The 23,616-nt window shown below is 40.4% G+C and overlaps 1 protein-coding gene across 2 annotated transcripts in view; it reads left to right on the forward strand.

The window, feature by feature from the left end:
- Positions 1-23,616, forward strand: part of RASGEF1B (RasGEF domain family member 1B) — a 39,783-nt gene that overhangs the window by 9,413 nt on the left and 6,754 nt on the right. For both annotated transcript variants that reach the window (XM_061145708.1, XM_061145707.1), the window contains exons 2-10: positions 2,876-3,058; positions 4,736-4,858; positions 5,203-5,340; positions 10,991-11,203; positions 11,680-11,754; positions 13,758-13,853; positions 13,965-14,067; positions 15,527-15,606; positions 17,318-17,413. In XM_061145708.1, coding sequence (XP_061001691.1) covers positions 2,882-3,058; positions 4,736-4,858; positions 5,203-5,340; positions 10,991-11,203; positions 11,680-11,754; positions 13,758-13,853; positions 13,965-14,067; positions 15,527-15,606; positions 17,318-17,413 — 1,101 coding nt within the window. In that variant the 5' untranslated portion in view covers positions 2,876-2,881. The remainder of the gene's footprint in view (positions 1-2,875; positions 3,059-4,735; positions 4,859-5,202; positions 5,341-10,990; positions 11,204-11,679; positions 11,755-13,757; positions 13,854-13,964; positions 14,068-15,526; positions 15,607-17,317; positions 17,414-23,616) is intronic.

Here is a 23,616-nt window from a genome sequence, read left to right on the forward strand (position 1 = left end):
AAGGATACTGTGTGGTTTTAACCATCTAAAGCTTTTTTAAGCCAGAGGCAGGTGACCACATCCAAATGGAAGGTTCCTTCCAGGCTGTAACTTTTAGGTGTTTCTCATCTCAGTCTCTGGTGTCCCAGTTTAAGGATGTTTTGACTTCCTCAGGGCAACGGCAGATGGTCTCTTGTTTTTCTTCCCACCAGGGACAACCCATTTGCAAAGATGATATTGCATGTGAAACAGACTCATTGAAAACTGGCAGTTTGAAAAGGACAGAAGCATACTTTGTCCATTGCCTTATAAAATGTTAGCATTAAGTTGTTTATTTAACTGTGATTCCTGCGTATAAGATCTTACCAACGAAGTGGAGAGCATTTGTGTTAACGTCTGCATCTGATTGTTCCTGGTCCCTTGGCCATTATGACCATGTGCTGTCCAAGCGAGAGGGATGGCAGCGATGACTCTGGTGGTTACCGGTCTCCCCAGACAGAGCGACTCTCAGTCCTCACTTTCTTCCCATCTGTGACTATATTTTTGGAGTATAGTTGATTTACAGTGTTATGTCAGTTTCAGGTGCACAATAAAATGATTCAGTTACACATAAATATACTGTTGCTATTCAGTCGCTAAATCATGTCTGACTCTCTGTGACCCCATGGACTGCAGCACACCAGCCTTCCCTGTCCTTCACTGTCTCTTGGAGCTTGCTCAAACTCATATTCATTGAGTTAGTGATGGCATCCAACCATCTTGTCCTCTGTCACCCCCTTCTCCTGTTGCCCTCAATCTTTCCCAGCATCAGGGTCTTTTTCCAGTGAGTTGGCTCTTCACATCAGGTGGCTCAAGTGTTGAGCTTCAGCAACAGTTCTTCCAAGAATATTAAGGGTTGATTTCCTTTAGGATTGACTGGTTTGATCTCCTTGCTGTCCAAGGGACCCTTAAGAGTCTTCTCCAGCACCACAATTTGAAAGCATCAGTTCTTTGGTGCTCAGCCTTCTTTATGGTCCAGCTCTCACATCCCTGCATTCTTTTTTCAGATTCTTTTCCTTTATAGATTATTACAAGAGATTGAATATAGTTCCCTGAGCTATACAGTAGGTCCTTGTTGTTTATCTATTTTATGTATAGTAATGCATACCAATTAATCCCAAATTCCTAATTTATCCCCACCACCACCTCCCACCACAACTTTCCCCTTTGGTAAACACAGACGTTTGTTTTCTATTGTCTGTGAGTCAGTTTCTGTTTTGTAAATAAATTCATTTATATCGCTTTTTTAAGACTCTGCATATAAGCAGTAGCATATGAGGTTTATCTTTCTCTGTGCTATTTCATCGTAGATGGTTTTATATTCTCCCTCTCTTGGTTTATGGATGGGATGGACCACAAAATACTGAAGTTATTACTTTTCTCCTTTTTCACTTTCTTGATGCTTCCTTCCCTAAATGCCATTTCAACTGCCAGGGCGGCTTTACAGTGGGTGTTGTTTGTTCCCAGCACCCCAGCCCCGATGGCCCCCTGCCCAGGCACGTGGCAAGGGGTGGCAAGGGGGGGACCTGGGACAGAGGTGCTTGGAGAGGGATGTATAGCCTCACTCCCTGCCCCTATTCAGATGCAAATATCTTAAGCCTCTTGGAAAGAAGGATTAGTCCAGGTTGTGTCCTCCTGCAGCCTCCAAACACCCTGGGCCTGTCAGTCCAAGCCCTGGAGTTTGTCTTTCCCTCATTGTTTGCCTCTGAAACCCTCCATCTCTGCAGCTCCTGAATGCCTCCATTGTCCAGACGGGCTGCCGGAAACGGGAGTCTGTTCTGGGCATAGGAGCTCGTCCCTCGGAATCCAAGTAATAACTTAAGAGCGTCTGGCTGCCACCAAACACCGTCTTACGAGGGCTTTGTGAGCAGGAAGGCGCACAGAGGGAGAGGACCTCACAGCGCTCCTTGTTCCTAAATCGGGTGCTTTCTCAGCCTGTGTGTTTACCGAGCAATGAGGCCTTATAGAGCCCTTCACCCTGAAAGAATTTGACATGAAGGGGTGAAAATGAATAGCATCAGACTTCCAGGGAAAGCTGGGGAGTCGTCATTAAATCTCCTGATATATATATATATGCCTCTATAAACTTACACAGTGCTTCCCTGGAGACTCAGTGGTAAAGAATCTACCTGCGGTGCAGGAGACTCTGGTTCGATCCCTGGGTCGGGAAGATCCCCTGGAGAAAGGAATGGCAACCCACTCCAGTATTCTTGCCTGAGAAATCCCATGGACAGAGGAGCCTGGCAGGCTGCAGTCTGTGGGGTTGCAAACAATCAGACGTGACTTAGCGACTAAACAAGGACATAAACACACACACACATATGTGTACACACACACACACACACACACACACACACTTTAATTCTAGGCTTCTTTTAGGTTTTAGTTTTTCAGTTTTTTAGGTTATCTCCTAATATGCCCAATGCTAGTTCAATATTTCTTAAGCATTATGTAATTCTTCCCTGCCAACTTTGAAGGTACAGGCTTCCACCTTAGGATGATATTTGACTGGGAGGAGAAAGCAATTTAAAGCTCAGCCCCCATCCCTGCCTTCCTAACCAAATGTGAAGGAGTAAGATCTAAACACAGCAGCCAGAGACTTGACTTTAGGTATATTGGAGCCTTTGATCCAAGTATTTCATGGTATTTTATTGGACAAGTTTGGTAGTCAAAAATATGCATTCATGTGCTGTTCAAAAGCAGTGTGCTTCTTGATGGGTTCTGAGATTGCTTCGTAATCTGGGTTAAAAATTGCCTGTTCTTCATGACTGTGAAAGCCTCATGCCTATTAAAGTTTACTTTTCTTTGGGACTGCCTATTACTGACAACATGTTTCTTCCTTTCTTATTCATTTTAGGAAAGCATGCCTCAGACTCCTCCGTTTTCTGCCATGTTTGACAGCAGTGGTTACAACCGAAACCTTTATCAGTCTGCAGAGGATAGCTGTGGAGGGTTGTATTACCATGACAACAACCTCCTCTCCGGGTCTCTGGAAGCGCTCATCCAGCACTTGGTACCCAATGTGGATTATTATCCGGATGTAAGTATTCACCTGTTTCTGAAACGTATCCTTGGTATCCAGCAGAAATTATAATAGAATATACAGGGACCCTAGATGCTACAGAATTATATCTGAGTTGCTAAGAGTTTTTCTAACAAGAAATTGCATGTTGATTATTGAGTGCTTTGAGATCCGATTGAGCCTGGATATGATAGGTCTGCATGTCAGTTTTCTTTTCAGGGTTGCCATCACAGGGTAGACAGTCCAGAACCATCTAAATGAAATAACTATAAGGTTTGACTTGTGCGTGTACTGTGATCCTTAAATAGAAATGCCAGAGAACCTTGGATGCTCCTCGAATGTTTAGGGCCTTTTTGGTTTCCGAGACCATCACTATGCTGAGAAAGGTGAAGCGACACAGGGAAGCTTCGTAGAAAAGAGAACACGAGTAACATTCAAAATGCAGTTCTTTGTAGATTGGACATCAGATAATATGCTTATGTTTTCCTTTAATCCCTGACATTTGAAAGGTAATCCTTTCTAATTCAGGAGATCCATTTGTATTTTCTCAGTCTTTAGAGCAATTCCAAGAGACTCAGAGAGAAAAAAATTGAAATTTGGGATTCAGTTGGCACATGGTCTCATGCCCGACATCAGCAATCAAACCCGGGTTTTCTATTTCTAGAGCAAGTGATGTTTCTTCCCACTTTGTGCTATGGCTGACCCCGTTACTCAACAGCTGCTTGTTGATAAAGATTTCATGAAAATATCCAGACACTGGATTCAAATGCTTTTATAAAAATAATAATGACCTTGGTGTGCAAACGATAGTCTGTGCTTGCCACTGGAGTTCACCATAGTGTTTCTTATTGAGCTCTCTCTCTCTCTGTGTGATTTGTTACATAGCATTTTCAAATATGTTGCCACACAGGGAAAACTTGTAATCAAAAGTAGAAGGCATCCCTTGTTCAGCCCTGTAAGTGTTTATGAGCTATAAAAGGGTGCCTCAGGGGGAGAAAAAAACCCATGGAATTTTTCTTTTTATTGGGAGTCTGAAGCTATTATAACAAATAAGCATTACTTCATTACTGGCTTCTTGGGAGACAGTGTGCTTAAAGAAAAGTATATAGTGTGATATTATGTTTTATCAAATTGCTTAGCCTTTGAGCAAGTGAACAGATGACTTGAATGCCTGTCTTTGAATATTCTGACAAGCACACAAATGCTCCAGTGTGTAATACTGGACCCACTGGACAATTCTTGAACTGATGTGGGTTGGGTGGTTTTTTGCTTTTTGTTTTTTAATTTCCATTGAGTTACCATACTATTTGGATGCAGAACAAGATTCTCTATGGGTGGTGTATGTAAGTTAGATTGATCTCCGTGGGCTGAATTTCATTCTTCTTTACTGGGCTGAGTTATATTTCCTGATATGCAGGCTCCAGAGGATAGATGTAAAAATGTGCTGTGAATAATTTAGTAGCTCAGCTTATCCTGTACTTCTGTTATTATTAGTATGGTTTAAGGGAAAAAATATATTAGAAGGTAAAGGAGAAATCCATCTTGTGTTCCTACTAGTAAGCATCACTTTTGAAACTACAGCATTTTCACTTTGATCAGGAGAACTTGATATATGATGTATCATGTTTAGGAGAAGATGCTAGTTTCAGATGTAGGATCTGACCATGATAACTTTTTTTTTTTCTCTTGCCACAGAGGACATACATATTTACCTTCCTATTGAGTTCTCGGTTATTTATGCATCCGTATGAGCTAATGGCCAAAGTTTGCCACTTGTGTGTTGAGCACCAGAGACTAAGTGATCCTAATAGTGATAAGGTAATGATATATTTTGCACTTTACTCTTTTTTTAATTGGGTTTGGTAGCTTTATGGCTTAAATCTTGTGAAGTTTGTCTCCTGAAGTAACCATCTCTTCTCCCTGGGCTGAGGAGTATTATGGCTATGCAAAGGGAATGGGGAATGATATAAAGAACAAATATAAGTCTAGTGCCATAAGTCTAGGTCCTTCCTGAAGTTGGTAGCACTTGACATTGACTTGGGAGAGGGGGACTAGAGCTTCTTTAGCCTCAAAAGACTTTGCCCTAGAAGTTTATCAGTAACATTGTTTGTAATTATTCATTTGATAGCTATTACTAAATTCAGTTTGCTTTTCCTCCCTAGAATCAGATAAGAAAAATTGCACCGAAGATTCTTCAACTCCTGACAGAATGGACAGAAACGTTTCCTTACGATTTTCGGGATGAAAGAATGATGAGAAACTTAAAAGATCTGGCTCACCGAATAGCCAGTGGCGAGGAGGTTGGTAACCTGAATTGAGTACAGTCATTCGGATTTCCAGGCAGGGTTTTGGTTGGGAAGTGGTGCTGACTTGTGCATTGGTATCCGCACTGCCTCCCCTGGGTTTCTGCCTTTGGGCAAGTCCTCTCCACAGAGTATTGTTCTGTTTGGTGTGCCAAACGGAGCTGATTAGACAATCCCACTTCAAAGGGGTGTGATCTGAAGTTTTATGTGATTAATTTGGGGGCATGTTCATGTCAGTTCATGCAGAGGATGCATGTTGCAAGTGTGTTTTCATGTTGTTTTATTTATACCTTTCTTCCTTCCAAAAAGGTTTGATCTAGCAAGTTAGATAAAGGATATCACAGTAGGAGCTATAAATACTCATACATGTAAAATAGCATATTTATATATTAACAGATAATAAGGAATATATCACTAAATCAGAAATAGTTTGTATCATGGGAAGGAGAAAACAAATAGTCTAACATTAAGAACCAGTTGACTAGGACAAGATTGTTGTATTTCACTGTAATCTCTAGGTAAAAGGAAAACACAGTTGGTGATATAATTTTCACTATCAGAGGAGCAAAACCATACAAGTTCTTCAAAGAATTAAATAAAATTTTTTAAGAATGTCCTGCAAGGACTTGGTAAATATGATCATGGAAACTGTTCTGTGTTGTGTTTGCAACAAATACTGCTTGGTAAAAACTGCAGCCATTAGATTATTATAAATTAGCAAAGGTAATTCTTTAGGAGTAGAAAAGACAGAGATAAAAGGATTCAAGTCTTGTGCCTGGAAGCTGATTCAAGGCTAGCACCTAGACTAGGTGGAGATGGAAAATAAGTCTGTTAGATAATCTTTCGTAAATATCACGTTCCTCAATTGAGCCTTTGATAAGCACTAACTAGCTATGACAAATTCAAGGTTATCCTCTTTGAAGCAAGCCTGGAGGACTGGTATTCTGTGTTGAGGCTTGTTGGGCAAGGAGGCCTTTGTAGTTTCCGTGTTGCTAGCGTGCTCCAGGGAACACATTACTTAGGCCCAGATACAACCTTCAAAAAAGATAGATGAAACATTTGGCATAGCCAATGGTGTCTTGCTTCATTTGTCTTAAAATGCATTTTCCCATTATGGGTCCCCTAACTGGAGAAATCATTCTTTCAGTGATGTGCCGTCAAGATCCTATAACAAGACACCCTATCTATTCTGTCTGCTTCTGGTGAATACATTTTAGTACTGTTTCCCCAAACTTAAAAAAAATCAGACAAATTTTTCTAAGATTAACACTTGAAAAATGTGTACATTCTTATGTTCTCATGAAAGTGGAATTAATCCTTTTACAGTTCCCCTATGACTTTGTCGGCCTATGGGTTGGGAAGATTCCCTGGGGGAGAAAATGGTAACCCACTCCAGTGTTCTTGCCTGGAGAATTCCATGGACAGAGGAGCACAGTGGGGTAGCAAAGAATTGGATGTGACTGAGCACATAAGCACATATGACTTTATATTGAACACTGGTGCTTAGAACAGCCATAACTTCTACAAAGCTGAATGAGTGGTTCCCTGGGTCCTTTTGCAAATTCTGACACTTCTAATCATTTTGCTAGTTTGTGTGTAACAGGTTCTAGAAAGATAGGAATTGGTATGTTCATCAATCATAAAGGCAAAAGTTAGGCATCACTGTTTTTTAGTAAATCTTTTCTTAAAGGGCTAAGCTGCTATGCTGCTTGGCAGAAGCAGGGCCGGCTCAGTGACCTAAGTTTATGACAAGCCGCTCAAAAGATTAGTGGTTTCATAAGGACTTTTTCTTATGTGAAGGCTAAGCCCTGAGTCAGGCAGTGCTTCATTTCAGTTAAATTGTGTTTAGATACTTAACTTGATGTGGCAGTCAGCTTCCTTTTTCTCTATCGCCTTTTTAAAAGGTAGAAATGATGCCTTGTTTTTTCCCGAAGGAATACCTTAAAAATCTTTTTCAGATACAGTGCCAGATGGATGGCTTTTTGTCCTTGTCATGGAAGTTCAGGAGGGGATCGCTGCTCTTTGTGTTGGCCAGATTGGGTCCAATCTCTTTTTAACAGGATCAAGCCATCCCAGAATTGTATGGAACCAAGCTAGGGAAGCCAGACAGCCTTATGCCTGTACTTCTTCTCAGCCCTCCTGTGTTCATAATAAATCCTTGATAAACCTTGACATCTTCAGAGAGTTAAAAGTGTGAAAAGAGGAGATGAGAAGATAAGCCAAGTGTAACCACAGAGTTGGTTGATTCATCTAGGGCTTGAGTGGAGAGATGTCACCTGCCATCATTTGATTGGGTTTTAAAGTGAAATGCTATTCCTTTAGCCACTTACAGCCTGTATTCAGAAATGGTCCATGGTTTGACAGCTGGTTGATTTGAGTGCTTTGGCAAGTTCTCTAAATTCTCTGCTCCTCCTTCATTTCTATCAATCCTAGAGGTAACCCCTGTAGTAATGTTGTAAAGTTTTGTGATTGATGCTCTTATCCTCGGTTCTGTGCTTGGCAGGCCACTTACCTGTCTTGTGCTGAAGTGTCTTTCCTTGGAGAGATCTTCCCCCACCACCCAGCCATGGTCACTCCCTGTTGCTGGCTCCCACCACAAATTTCTTCATAGCACTCTGTGATTAGTAATTACTTTCTTTATGACTTGTTTTCCCTCCTCTAGACTCCATGCTGTGCCCCTTCTGCTCACATAGCACCTTAACTCCTAGCCCAGTACCTGGCATTTAATGGGCACTCAGGAGTGTTTGAATGGATGAATGAATGAATGAGTTAACAAACTAATCAATTAGTGGAATAGGAAAACATATTTCCCTCCACTGGAAAAAGGATCTCCCTTCTTGGGAAGGAGTGTGAGCTTGGGTTGGGACTTGTTGCATCGTGCCTGGGGCTTTTTTTTTGGCAGTCAATGGATCCAGGTGTGCCCTCTATGTAATTTAGTTGAGTTCTGAATCTGCTAGAACAGTTCCGCATAATATGACCTAATATGTTTCCTGCCTCGGGATTTGCCCAAGATGAACAGGTTTATTAGGACTTGGCTGCAAGGAACCCAAAATGAAACTGATGATTGAATTACATGACAAATGACTATTGTGGGTAGAATGCAATTTTCTCTTCCTTAAGGGGCTGGTCTTTATTCTATCTTTATTTGCCAGGTAATTACTGACACTGGCATTTGAAGTTATAAAAAAGATTAAGCACATATTTAGCAATCCATGATTCAGGAAGGAAGCATGCTTAATGACACCAAGCTTTGGCTTCTCAAATGGAGTCAAGTGGCAACAACAAACTTTTCAAAGAGGTCACACACATACGTATCACACATACGTATTCCTCTCTGTCTGTCACAGACAGACAGACAGACACACACACACACACCCCTGCGTGTGCACCTGCACACACACTCGTTCTTTGTTATTTGAATGGCCTTTCCCCTATAACCTATTGCATACATGTTCTCCTTATATTTTACTGCTTTTTGCTCACTAGGTGAATCCTCCACTGTACATTCCTCTGCCTCTTCCCTAAAAAGCACTTTTTAAGTGTACAGTAAGAATCTTTCACCAGATATACTTTGCTGTGTGTCAGAATCACCTGGGGAGCACTTATTATGACATTTGGGACCATAGACCGCAGAAACCATTTGAAGTTGATGGATTTTTATGTAACTTAAGATTATGAAAGTAGAAGAAGCAAAGGAAATAGGGATGAAGGATTTTTATTTTTATTTAGTTTCATTGAGGTGCAGTTGACATATAACCTTGTATTAGTTTTAAGTGTACAGCATAATGATTCATTGCTTATGTACATGGCAAAATGATCACCACGGTAAGTCTAGTTAACATCTGTCACCTTTCATAGTTACAAAATTTTTATCTTGCATTAACTGTTAAGATCTCTTAGCAACTTTCAAATCTGCAATGCAGTATTATTAACTGAAGTCACCATCCTTCCTGGACATTACATCCCCATGACTTATTTTATAACTGGAAGTTTCTACCTTTTGACCCTCTCTTACCCATTTTGCTCACCCCCAGGTGAAGAATTTAAAATATCCCTCAATTTGGCCTGAAGTGCTTTGAATTCTGAAGAAAGAGGCATTTTCTTTGAGTGACAAGCATATTATCAAATAGATAGCATCTTCTAAACTGATAACTTTAGTGCTGTGTGGAAGATCGCTTCTTTGAAGGCTCAATTTTTTAAACACTTAGGTATTTCATTAGTGACTTTAGGGTGATCTGTGAATGTAGAAGGGGGAGAAAGGTCATCTAATGCTCCAGTTTAAAGAACTCAGTGGAATATATGCCAGACAAATAGAGAAGAGAAAGAAGGTTGTGTGTGCTCTTTCCCCTTGACTGTATGAGAATTGCTCATTCCCTCCTGTTTGTAATTTTCCTCCTTTTAAGTATGAAAACATCTGTTCATTTAAAATTTTATAATATGCTCTGGTAAAACAAATTACCACTGTTGGGAAAAAAAAAAAAGATGGTTCTTAGACTTGTAGGTAAGATGCCATTTAATTTTCAGGTAATTAATCTTAGAAAATGTTATTGTGGTACTTTTTGAAAAGGAGCTGATAAGTTAGTAAAGCATGGATGTAGGATTTTCATCTGGAAATTCACTGGGACTGTCCTCCTTTGGGGCTTTAACCTAAGGACCACACTAGCAATGAATTAGCCTGTGTGCCTTTCTGTGATACCAGCGTGATAATTTACTTAGATGGCTAAGTGTTTGGCAATGTCTGGCTGGAAAGGAAGAATAAAAGAACACCCTTAACTTACATCATGATAACTGCCCCCTATGGATTGATTGTGGAGTTATTTTTTGGACTTAATAACTATTTTAAAAGTCAAGAGGCTAACATTTATCTATAATATGTGCATTGCTTTTAATACTAATTTATCTTAAGTGCGTGGCTGTAGCACGGTGTAGTCACAAACCAGGCAACAGCTGGTAGTATCATTACAGGGAGAATTGCCATGTGAAAGAATTTGATTGTAAACATTAGCACTGACTCAGGAGTGCAAAAGAAACAGACATGAGCCAAATGGAGGTCAGATACCAAAAAGGAATATCCAATGCTTCTTTTGGTGGAAACTCGTGTCATATGTGGACGTCAGGAAGACGGTTAGGGGCTGACTAGGAAGTGATGGTGTATTTCTTTCAAATAGTTGTTTGTACTTAGATGAATGAGATCGGGAATGATAGAAGTAGAAAAATCAAGAAGGTGGGCCTAAAGAAAAAGAATTAGGAAAACGATGCTCTGACTTGAGATCTGTGCATCTTCACCTCCCAGAAGAAAACCAGTACGTTCCTATTTTAGTCCAGAGAACATTAGTTGTATGCAGTTCCTATTATATGGAATTCCCTCAATAGCTCATCGAAAATATCATTATGGTAGTTTCATGGCCCAACTTGAGTCACACTCTCAAGAGCAACCCAAGGAAAGAACTAAATCTTGTAGGTCTGAAAAGACACTGTATGCATATATGTCTTTTAAATTGTTAGAGCAAAGCTGAATCCTCTAACTGCCCTCCACCAAGGCGGCTGTCCAGCATCAAAGTAAAAGCATCGAGTACAGAGTCTCTGACTTTGTGGCGCGGATGCACAGGCAGAGCGAGGAGGTCATCCTTTGCTTGTTTCCTGGCAGACGTATCGGAAGAATGTCCAGCAGATGATCCAGTGTCTGATCCGCAAGCTGGCCGCTCTCAGCCAGTACGAGGAGGTGCTGGCCAAAATCAGTTCCACGTCGACGGATCGACTCACAGTCCTCAAGACCAAGCCACAGTCCATCCAAAGGGACATCATCACAGTCTGCAGTGACCCTTACACGTTGGCCCAGCAGCTGACTCATATAGAGCTGGTGAGGCCTTTGTCATCCTTGTCCTTTATAACCCAGACTTGGTTTGCCGTGGTAACCAGATAGCATGTTTCTCAGCAGTAATGTCAAGGGAGAGGTGAAAATAATCCAAATGGGAGCTAATCTATGAAATAGCTGCAGCATGTTTTGTTTAGATATTTGCGTATGACTGTTTCTGATATTCTGAAAATCACTTGAAAATAAATACTAAGCAAGAGCAAAGAGGTTATTGACCTTCCTCATGTTCCCCCTCTAATGAATTTTTCCATAACTTGCTCAGCCTTTTTTCTAGTATACATTGACCCAAGCAGAAAACTGTCTCTGCTCAGAGCTTAAAGATGATGACAGTTTTGAAGGTTAAAGGCTCATTTTACAAGCTGCCTGTTAAAAATGAGGATAGTGGCAGAAAGTAATAGAATGGAAAGACCATTCCTTCTCCTTTTCTTCAATACTGTTGACCTGCTGGGTTTGTGTTTCAGGAGAGGCTCAATTACATTGGCCCAGAAGAATTTGTTCAGGCCTTTGTGCAGAAGGACCCTTTGGACAATGACAAGGTAATGGGTCTACCCAGAGGTTAGCCCCCAAATTGGAAATGGAATTCTTTAGTCCATGATAGTGGGTATGAGAGACAGAAATTGGAACAATTTTGTTTTAGGTTTTAGAGATCAGGAAGTTGTTGTTTTTTTAATTCATGTGACTCTGTTTATTGCGATATTTGTTTTATTGCGGTAGTCTGGAGCCAAACCCACAATATCTCTGAGGTATGCCTGGACTTTGTGCACGAGTCTTTTTTTTTTTTGGATCATCCTACACAGCATGTGGGATCTTAGTTCCTCAACCAGGGATCGAACCCATGCCCCCTGCAGTGGAAGCACAGAGTCTTAATCTTAACTACTAGACCACCAGGAAAGTCCCTCAGAAAGATTTTTTTTCCCAGCCATGTCTGATTCATCGCATTTTTATTCTTGAGTCTGGTCTCCAAGTGCCGTAACAGAATTCTTACCCTATCACCAACTTTTATCCTCTTTTTCTCCTTATTGGGAAATTTAATAAGCAAGTAGATGCAAGCATTTGTGGTGATGAAGGTAGGAGATAAAGGATAATGGTTTTAGCAGATTAAGTCAGTGAGAAAATACGAGAGGATGCCCTGCTCATGATTCAACAGTAGCAGAGGCGGTAAAGACAGGATGCATGTCCAGTGTGCTAAGGACAGGTCTTCGCTGCTCTGCCTCTTGTTTTAAGGTGAATCCCTCATGACAGGTTTATTGCCTGAGTAAGCCCATATAGTCAGAAACTGATGGTCCGCACGGCTGTAAGATCAGCATACACACACATAAGAAACTTTTCCTCTCATTACCTCCAGAAGTATTAGGCAAAGACAGTATCACCCACTAATGAAAGCTCCTCTTTCAGAGTAGGGGCAGCAGCTGTTTTCCGGCCTTAGAATAGTTTCGCTCAGTACAGGAAGTGAAGATCAGGTTTTGCAATAGAGGCTAGTGGACTTTTTTGTTTGCCTCATTTGGAAGGAAGGAAAGAGGGGTGTAATTAACCTGTTTAAGCTTGGCCTTGAACTCTGAGATGAGCTTAACTTCTTTTTGCTTTTGAACAATGTGTCACTCTCCAAAAACCAGGATGGTGTAAACTTCCTCTTTACCTACCTTGGAAGAGATTAGTGTTTGCTACACAGTGTTCCAAAATTGTCTCCTAGACTTAATCTTAAGAGAAAATTTTCTAGACCTCTGCACTCTCAGCTTCTCCATGCTATGTGAATAGCAGTAGGTATTCACACCCCTATTAATTGGTCAAGATCGTTTTAGAATGCAGCCAAGACATATGTGTATATATATATGCTGCTGCTAAGTCGCTTCAGTTGTGTCCGACTCTGTGCGACCCCATAGACGGCAGCCCACCAGGCTCCCCCGTCCCTGGGATTCTCCAGGCAATAATACTGGAGGGGGTTGCCATTTCCTTCTCCTATATATATATATATATAATTTTTTGGGATGGTGCTTCTGAGAACCGTTCTCACCCAGACTAATTTGGTTTCCTGGGAGAGAAGGCACTGTCATGAATGCAGCAGAATAGAATTTTAGATCTTCAGGTTTTCACAGGACTATACTAAGAGACCGATATTTCTGTCTTGAGAGTCATGGGCTTCCCAGGTGGCACTAGTGGTGAAGAACCTGCCTGCCAATGCAGGAGATCTAAGCCACGCATGTTCGATCCCTGGATCAGGAAGGTCCCCTGGAGGAGGGCCTGGAAACCCACTCCAGTATTCTTGCCTGGGAAATTCCACGGACAGAGGAGCCTGGCAGGCTGCAGACCATGAATGTCACAAAGAGTTGGGCGGGACTGAAGTGACATAGCACACACACATGCAGGAGAGTCAAGACTATTAGTGATTTGTTCTCTTTTTCCCCTCCCTGCTGCTCCCGCACATCCTCAAAAGTCTTCCTAATTCGTAAACTGAGAATAAAGGCCCACATCTGACAAAAACAAGAGCCTCATACGCCCTTTTTTTCCTCCAACTTATCTGCTCATTTTACTTTCTCAATAGAGTTGCTACAGTGAACGGAAGAAAACACGGAACTTAGAAGCCTACGTAGAATGGTTTAATCGTCTCAGCTACTTGGTTGCTACAGAAATCTGCATGGTGAGAAAATGGATTTTTCTCCCAGCCCTCTATCTTACTTTTTCATACTTCCTTTATATTTGTTGGGCCTACATGTTGGGCAACTGCTCTCTTTTTTCTCATTGTATACAGCCTGTAAAGAAGAAGCATCGAGCAAGGATGATTGAGTATTTCATTGACGTGGCTCGGGAGTGTTTTAACATTGGCAACTTCAATTCCTTGATGGCAATAATCTGTGAGTGCTTTCTGAGAGATACATGTCCTTTGTATAGGTTCTGTGAAATGGACCCACTAAGAATTAGCAAATAGTACAGTTTTGTTCATGAAAACTGTACTCATTAATCCAGACTTGTTTCAGAATGATCAGAAAGCTTTAAATATACAAACTGACACAAATATGTTTAATCTTTTATAAGTGTATAAGAATTAATGGAATATGTTTAGTTACTTTATCTTCATCTGAATATTTATCTATAAAAGATAGATTTAAAAAAAGATTGCCTAAATTAAGGATTTTAGAAAGCGTTTGAGCAGCTTGTGTATTGAGCATTATAGAAACATGTGATCTGAGAGTAAATCAAGTGATTCCACTGGTAAGACAAGAGGGTGGCCTGAGAAACTGGAACATTTTCTGACTACCCATGTTCCTAGTACTTATCATCTGCTGACCTCATTAGCCTCACAAGGATTTTTAGTGCCAGTGACTATTCATTCAATAAACATAGGGCATGGGGGTTACACTGTGTCTTGTTTTTTTCCAGTTTACACCTGTTTTCCTGCTATGATTATTGATAACAACTGTTTCATTTAAAATGTCCTGATTTATATGATAAATGATATGGCTATCTCACACATTATAAGTACTCAGTAAATACATGAATATTTACCTGGCTGTTTAGAATCAGGGTCAGTTTGAAGCCAGAGAATCTACTGAATTTAATTCAATAATTTTAATTTTAATAACCTTCCTCACGAATCCCTTTTTCTCTTCAAAAAAATATTTTTTCCTCCTTGTTTCCCCTATAAAAATAACTGGTGAATCTTCAGCTTATTATCTGGTTTACTGCACAAAAATAGTGAACAGAAAGGTCATCTAAATCAGGGACTTGAAAGGTCCACAGTCTAGGTAATAGGAGATTACCTAATTTCCCTCTTTTACTGTTAAGAAAATGTCAGGGCAATTTATATCACAGGAGAAAGTATTTGTAATACATCTAGCTGAAAACTTGTATTCAAACTCTATAAAAGACCCTACAGAGCAATACTATGTAGACAAATAACCCAATGAAAACAAGGGCAAAATACATGAACAATTCATAAAAGAAGATATACTGATGGACAGACAGTATATGAAAAGAAGCTCTACATCATTAGTCATCAGAGAAATACAAATTAAAATTAGAATCACAGTGAAATACATTCACACACTGGAGTGACTGAAATTAAGAAGACTGGTTGAACCAAATATTGTGAGGATTATGGACCAAGTAAAATTCTCAGACCTGGGTGGGGCTGTGAAATGGGACCACTACTTTGGAAAATCGTTTGGCAAGTTTTTTGTTTTTGTTTTTTTTTAAATAAAGCTAACTCCCTTTCACTTAGTAATGAACACTTTTTCAGAATGTACCTTAGAATGACTTCTCTGATTTCTCTGTTTCCACTTTCTTTTTCTCGCCTTCCATTGTAATCGGAAGCTGGCATGAACATGAGCCCTGTCTCTCGACTGAAAAAAACTTGGGCCAAAGTGAAAACTGCCAAGTTCGATGTTCTTGAGGTATGTGAAGCGGATCTCTTGCTGTTAAGTAACATTTTGCCCTGGAATTATTTGGACTTTTTTTTTTTTTTTTTTTACCAGCTTCACCATTTTTTTTTTTTTTTTTAGTTGGAGGCTAATTACTTCACAACATTTCAGTGGGTTTTGTCATACATTGATATGAATCAGCCATGGATTTACATGTATTCCCAATCCCGATCCCTGCTCCCACCTCCCTCTCCACCCGATTCCTCTGGGTCTTCCCAGTGCACCAGGTCCGAGCACTTGTCTCGTGCATCCCACCTGGGCTGGTGATCTGTTTCACCATAGATAGTATACATGCTGTTCTTTTGAAATATCCCACCCTCACATTCTCCCGCAGAGTTCAAAAGTCTGTTCTGTATTTCTGTGTCTCTTTTTCTGTTCTGCATATAGGGTTATCGTTACCATCTTTCTAAATTCCATATACATGTGTTAGTATGCTGTAATGTTCTTTATCTTTCTGGCTTACTTCACTCTGTATAAGGGGCTCCAGCTTCATCCATCTCATTAGGACTGGTTCAAATGAATTCTTTTTAATGGCTGAGTAATATTCCATGGTGTATATGTACCACAGCTTCCTTATCCATTCATCTGCTGATGGGCATCTAGGTTGCTTCCATGACCTGGCTATTATAAACAGTGCTGCGATGAACATTGGGGTGCACGTGTCTCTTTCAGGTCTGGTTTCCTCAGTGTGTATGCCCAGAAGTGGGATTGCTGGGTCATATGGCAGTTCTATTTCCAGTTTTTTAAGAAATCTCCACACTGTTTTCCATAGCGGCTGTACTAGTTTGCATTCCCACCAACAGTGTAAGAGGGTTCCCTTTTCTCCACACCCTCTCCAGCATTTATTGCTTGTAGACTTTTGGATAGCAGCCATCCTGACTGGCGTGTAATGGTACCTCATTGTGGTTTTGATTTGCATTTCTCTAATAATGAGTGATGTTGAGCATCTTTTCATGTGTTTGTTAGCCATCTGTATGTCTTCTTTGGAGAAATGTCTGTTTAGTTCTTTGGCCCATTTTTTGATTGGGTCATTTATTTTTCTGGAATTGAGCTGCAGGAGTTGCTTGTATATTTTTGAGATTAATCCTTTGTCTGTTTCTTCATTTGCTATTATTTTCTCCCAATCTGAGGGCTGTCTTTTCACCTTACTTATAGTTTCCTTTGTAGTGCAAAAGCTTTTAAGTTTCATTAGGTCCCATTTGTTTAGTTTTGCTTTTATTTCCAATATTCTGGGAGGTGGGTCATAGAGGATCTTGCTGTGATTTATGTCGGAGAGTGTTTTGCCTATGTTCTCCTCTAGGAGTTGTATAGTTTCTGGTCTTACATTTAGATCTTTAATCCATTTTGAGTTTATTTTTGTGTATGGTGTTAGAAAGTGTTCTAGTTTCATTCTTTTACAAGTGGTTGACCAGTTTTTCCAGCACCACTTGTTAAAGAGGTTGTCTTTTTTCCATTGTATATCCTTGCCTCCTTTGTCAAAGATAAGGTGTCCATAGGTTCGTGGATTTATCTCTGGGCTTTCTATTCTGTTCCATTGATCTATATTTCTGTCTTTGTGCCAGTACCATACTGTCTTGATGACTGTGTATTTGGACTTTTTGAATCCAGCCTTTAAAGTATGATCTCATAAACTTTCTGCAGGTGAGAAGTGTGTAGTTAATATTCTCCTCTCTTTTGTCTACAGCATCAAATGGACCCTTCGAGCAATTTCTATAATTATCGAACAGCTCTTCGTGGGGCAGCGCAAAGGTCTTTAACTGCTCATAGCAGCAGAGAGAAGGTATGTGTTTAAACAAGTTTTATTCATGGCATAGTTGCCACGTGTTGCACGGAAATGCACTGTGTGTGCATGCGTGCTAAGTCGTTTCAGTTGTGTCTGACTCTTTGCGAACACCCCTCTGTCCATGGGGATTCTCCAGGCAAGAATATTGGAGTGGGTTGCCATCCCCTCTTCCAAGGGATCTTTTCCACCCAGAGACTGAACCCGTGTCTCCTGCAGCTCCTGCCTTACAGGCAGACTCTTTACCACTGAGCCTCCGGAGAAGCCCTGAAATGCACTGTACTCAGCTTTTACCTGTTTAGATCTAAGAAAGAAAGTTCATATGCTGTAGACATGTTTATCACTTGCCACATAGGGAGGGGGGATGCTAAAGAAGGAGGAAAGGGGAAGGTGACTTGGTAGAGAGCTTTGCAAATGTTATTATTACATTATTTAAATGATTATTTTGTAATGTGTCATAGTTGGGTTTCAAGCAATAAATTAAGTCCTACGTTAAGATGACTAATGGCATTAGAGAGTAATTTGATAATGGAATACAGACATTTAAGCTCAGCACAAGGTAGCTGACTTAATGTAATTTTTTAAAGAATTAGCTTACCTCCCATGGTTAAGTCATTTATTTTTAGAAAGTAGGTTAGTTGCTGTAGCATTAGGCCTGCTGTGACTAATTGGGTATGTGGGTGGCAGAGAAAGTGCCAGGATGATGTCTGAGAAATGAATGGTCTTCACTCTACCTGCCCTGCCCTTAAATAGTTTCACACTGTCCTGGATCAGCCTTGCTCCTGACTCGGAAGGGCCTTTACCCACATTTCATACATGGGAAGCAGGAGATCATGTTATTTGAAAAGTAAATACTTGGTTACAGTAAATGGGCTAATTAAGGTTGCTTGGTGAAAACTATTTTCTGCTTAGGTTCTACCCATCTTTTTAACTTAAACTGTATGCTCCAACAAATCAAAGAAAATGAGAATACAAAATTTTAGGCCCTCTTAGTCACTCACACTCAAAAGCTTTAGCCTCCGTGATCTAAAATGAAAACAAATGCAAAAAGAAACCCCACCTTTTAAGCACACTAAATTGCTTCTCACCAAAATCTAAAATATTGGTTCTTATCATGTTTGAGAGCTATTGTAAATACATTAACTTTTTACATAAAGCAGCAAGGTCACAGTGGGGATGAGGCAGAGATAACTATCTCAGTGCAGCCCAAAGAAGTATATGAGCTTTTATTTTCATCGTTATTATTTTCTTTTAATATTTATTTATTTGGCTGCTCCAGGTCTTAGTTGTGGCATGTGGTATCTAGTTCCCTGACCAGGGAGCAAACCCAGGTCCCCTGTATTGGGAGTGTGGTGTTTCAACCACGGGACCACCAGAGAAGTCCCTGTATGAGCTTTTAAGTACTACTTTTCCACATCTCAGTACTTCCATGACTAGATTGAGAAAAATCTAATCAGAAGCTTTTTAAGCTTCAGAAAATGAGCACACCTGTGGGAGGATACCAGTGCCCTGAAGGTGCAAGGCTTTCTCTGCAGGACCTCTGTGAGTTAGAGGGGTCTCTGTCCTAGGCAGGAAGCGGCTGTAGAATCATCTCTCTTCGTCAGGAACTGGGTCCATGTGTCCACTCAGGCGCTCGGTCGTGTCCGACTCACTGCGACCCCATGGATTGTAGTCCACCAGGCTCCACTGTCCATGGGATTTTCCAGGCAAGAATACTGGAGTGGGTTGTCAGTTCCTCCTCCAGGGGTTCTTCCCAACCCAGGGATCGAACCCGAGTCTCCTGTGTCTCCTGCGTTGGAGGGCAGGTTCTTTACCACTAAGCCACCTGGGAAGCCCCTAGTCTGGAGCTGCAGCACTGGCCAGCCCCCCAGCTAAGATCTCAGTGAGTGTTATACCTGTGGGACTCTGATAGCTTTTTCCAGAAAAACAGTATTTACCCTTTCTGTCATTGAATAAATTCTGTTGACTTTAACTTCATTATTTTCTTAAACCAGTTCTGTCTGAGCATATGGATTGTATTCTCCAGTTCATAAAACAAATGGAATCACCACCAATTTGTTTTTAAATATGACATTTCTCGTTCACAGTTGTCCTCCAAGTCTGTGAATGAAAGCATTTGGGGGACAAGAGCCATCTTTGATTCAAGAGAATTGGGATCCTTTTTTTCTTTTTTTGAAGTGCGGGTAAACTCTTTACCTCTGAGTTATTGCCTGTTTTAAAGTCTTCCTGGCAACACGGCTAGAGTAATACAATCTTTGATATTCTTTGAATTATGTTTATGTGGCCAATGTGGTTTCTCTCTAGGAACCACATTAGAACAGATTAAATCTATCTGTCACATAGGGGCCGTTAAATGATCCTTAAGTAGCTGTTTTTCCTATGAGTCCTGTGTCTCCTGGTTTTTAACCACTCCTCATGCGGGTGTATGGTTTTAAATACTGTCACCATCACATTTCTGATCGTGGGAACTTACTCCTCCTCATCACCATTCATTTCTAGGTGTGGAACTGATAACTCCTTTAAGGTGTAGCTGCCAAGTTTCTCAATTTAGAATATAGCGAAAGGGAATTAGGAAACATTACTCCTTGAGAGGTTTTCCCACTAAAGCCTTCACTGAAAGACTTCTCAGAAACCAAACTTTTGTTCCTGTTAGTAGCCTGTATGTCTACCTTAGCTGTGGAAATCCAGAGTCCTTGTAGTCTCCTGATTTTTACTGTGGTGGATTTGCATAGGGGCTGCCGATCTGAAGGGAACCATTCATGTGGAAATGGGAAGGTGAAGGAGATTGTGAGACTGCTCTGTCTAGCATATGGGCGTCGGGAACAGAGCAGGAATAATTAGGGAGATTATTTCTGTTGCTGCATCTTGGAAAAGTAGTTTGACAATCAATAGTGGATCAGTCCAGCAATTCCACTTTTGGGTACTTATCCAAGTATATAAAAAACACTATATAATTCAGAAAGATATATATACCCCGTGTTCATTGCAGCATTATTTACAAAGCCGAGATATGAAAACAATCTTGTCCACTGATGGATGAAGAAATTGTAATTTATGTATAATATATATATACACACATACATATATATAAAATATATACATACAAATATATACATATTGCAATTTATTCATTGTATATGTAATGGAATATTATTCAGCTATTAAAATGAATGAGGTCTTGCCATTTGTGGTAACATGGGTAAAACTGGAAGACATTAAGTGAAATAAATCAGATTGAGAAAGACAAGTACTATATGATCTCTCTTATATGTGAGATCTATATGTGTATATATATATATACATATGTGTATATATATATATATTTTTTTTTTTATTTTAAGACAAGCTTAAAGATACAGAGAACAGATTGATGGTTGCCAGAGACATGAGGTAGGGAATGGGGAAAATAGGTGAATTGTTCTTTGTTTTTTTCTGGTTTAAGTAAATTTTATTTTTAAAAAAAGACTGGATTGTGTGACACACACCATGAATGCAAAACTCACATATGTTATAGCCTCTGCCACCTAGCTAGAGGCACGTGACAAGAACTTCTGAAGAGTTTAAATATCCTTGTAAGACAAAAAAAAAAAAAATATATATATATATATATATATCCTTGTAAGACAGTGATCAGTACCATATGTAGGTCCACCTTAATTATAATTCAGTCCTCATTTTCCTGATGATGATCCATCAGCAGTATTTGTCCACTTGTATGGGGCCCATGGGTTTGGGAGGGATGCTTAATTGAGATCAGGCTTTGTATTATTTAATTTAATCCTTGCCACGACTCAATGAGGCACTGTTTGCATTTTAAAGTGAAGAAACTAGGCTTTCTTTGTATGTTAGCCTTATGCCTGGGGTTGGCAAACTTTTTCCCTTAGGGACCAGATCATAAATATTCTAGGCTTTGTAAATTGCACAGTTTCTGTTGTAACTGCTGAACTCAGACACAGTGGCATGAAAGCAGACATAGCTGATGTGCAGGTGAGTGGACGAACGTGACTGTTTCCCCCTAAAGCTGTCTGGACACTGGAATTTTAACTTCATGCTCATGAAATATCATTCTTTTGCTATTTCCCCAGCCATTTAAAAATGTAAAATGCATGACCTCTAGGCCATTCCAAAACAGGTGGTGAGATGGGCTGGCCTGTGGGCCACAGTTGGCAGACTCCTGGCTTATATGGCCAGTCAAGTGTGGAGCCAGATTTGGAACTGGGTCCTGGCAGAGGTAAAGCCAACACCTTGCAGGCACAGGTGGTCTTGCAAAGAAGTGAGGTGCAGGTGTCCTTTTATCCTTGTTGTGATGCCCGTTTAGTTCTAAAACCATAGAAAAAATAGCCAGTAGTATCATGAGAAGGTTATGAAGGGACCTTTACGAATTCAGTTTGGAGACTTCCAGACAGTAGCAAATAATTCAGGGCTTCCCTGCTGGTCCAGTGGTTAAGAATCCGCCTTGCAGTGCAAAGGACGCCGGTTTGATCCCTGGCCTAGAAAGATCCCACATGCCTCAGGTCCAGCTGAGCCCGTGAGCCACAACTACTGAAGCCTGCTTGCCTAGAGTCTCTGAGCCACAACAAGAGAGGCCACTGCCGTGAGAAGCCCACACACCACAACTCGAGAGTAGCCCCTACTCACTGCAACTAGAGAAAGCCCGTGCAGCCACAAAGACCGAGTGCAGCCAAAAGAGTAAAATAAATAAGGAAATAAATTTTTTTTTAAAGTACATTCAAAAGTGCTATCAAGAAATCAGCAAAACAAAAAAAATAATCAAAGCCTATCTTTTAAAAATGACTTTAGGGGAGAATCTGAATTTCTTTCTAGAACTGAAAATGTCTGCTAATATTTTTGTGTATGAGCCAAAACATATGTTTTCCAGACCTCCCCTTCATCTAGTATAGATGTACCATGTGAGTCATAAGCTTAGGGAAACTTCAAAAACCTGCTCTTGGGTAAACAGCATAGGCCCACCCACGGGTGTTTGCAGCATTCTTTGCGCTGTCGCAAATTTAGAATCTTGAAAAGCACGTTAGCATTTGAGAGAAAGTAGAAGTTACAAAGGAGAAGAACAGAGAGTCTTATTCTTTGTTCCTTCTGGATTTAGCAGGAATTAGGATACTGTCTCAGAGATTATAATTTTAGGTTAATTCGTTAAATACCACTCTTTCAAACCAAAGATGTAAGGCAGGAAAGGCTTACTAAAGAAGGCTCATTGTTTTTTAAACAACTCTTAATTTGCACATTCATATTCCCACCTCACCTGGGCCTCCCTCACAACATATTGTGCAAGGTATTATACTACTTTGGTGCTTTCCCAAGAGAGCAGGTATTTACTTGTTCTGACATACAAGGCCAGATTTGCTCAATAGGAAGTTTGTAGCAACTATTACTCAAAACTCCCAGTTCTCATGTTATCTTGAGCTGTGTCTTCAAGAGAAGGGGCTTCCCAGGTGGCCCAGTGTTAAAGAATCACCTGTCAATGCAGGTGAGACAGGAGACGCAGGTTCCATCCCTGTTTGGGGAAGATCCCCTGAAGGAGGTAATGGCAACCCACTCCAGTATTCTTGCCTGGAAAATTCCATGGACAGAGGAGCCTGGTGGGCTACAGTCCATGGGGTCACAAAGAGTCGGACACGACTGAATGACTGAGCATATATTCAGTTCTTCAACGGAAAAGAAAATGTTCCTCTAAAAAGAAAAATCATCTGAAATGTAGATGTGATGTAAATGATAGATGTAAATGATAGAAAAAGTATAGATCCTCACAGACAGATGGGTCACATATTTTAAAATCTTAGTACCTGTGGGACTTTGCTGGTGGTCTGGTGGGTGACTCTCTGCGCTTCCAATGTAAGGGGCCCAGGTTCAAGCCCTGGCCAGGGAACTAGATCCTATAGGCTGCAACTAAAAGATTCTGAGTGCTGCATCTAAGACCCAGCACAGCCAAATAAACATTAAAAAAAAAAATCTTTGCACCTGCAGTGGCAGGTACTCTATTAATATTTGGTTCTAACTGAATGAAAAGTAAGAGTCCTTTAGATCTTGTCCCTTTGATTGTAGAATGTTCAGATTTTACTATATGCTATTATGTTGAGAAAAATAAGGAAAACAACCTGAAGCCATCCACCTCCCAGTGCCACTCATCTTTGCTTCGTTTTGGTTATTAACAGCATTTGCATGTTCAGAAAAATTATGTAAGGAAG

Source organism: Dama dama, chromosome 6, assembly GCF_033118175.1.
Source record: "Dama dama isolate Ldn47 chromosome 6, ASM3311817v1, whole genome shotgun sequence".
NCBI lineage: Eukaryota > Metazoa > Chordata > Mammalia > Artiodactyla > Cervidae > Dama > Dama dama.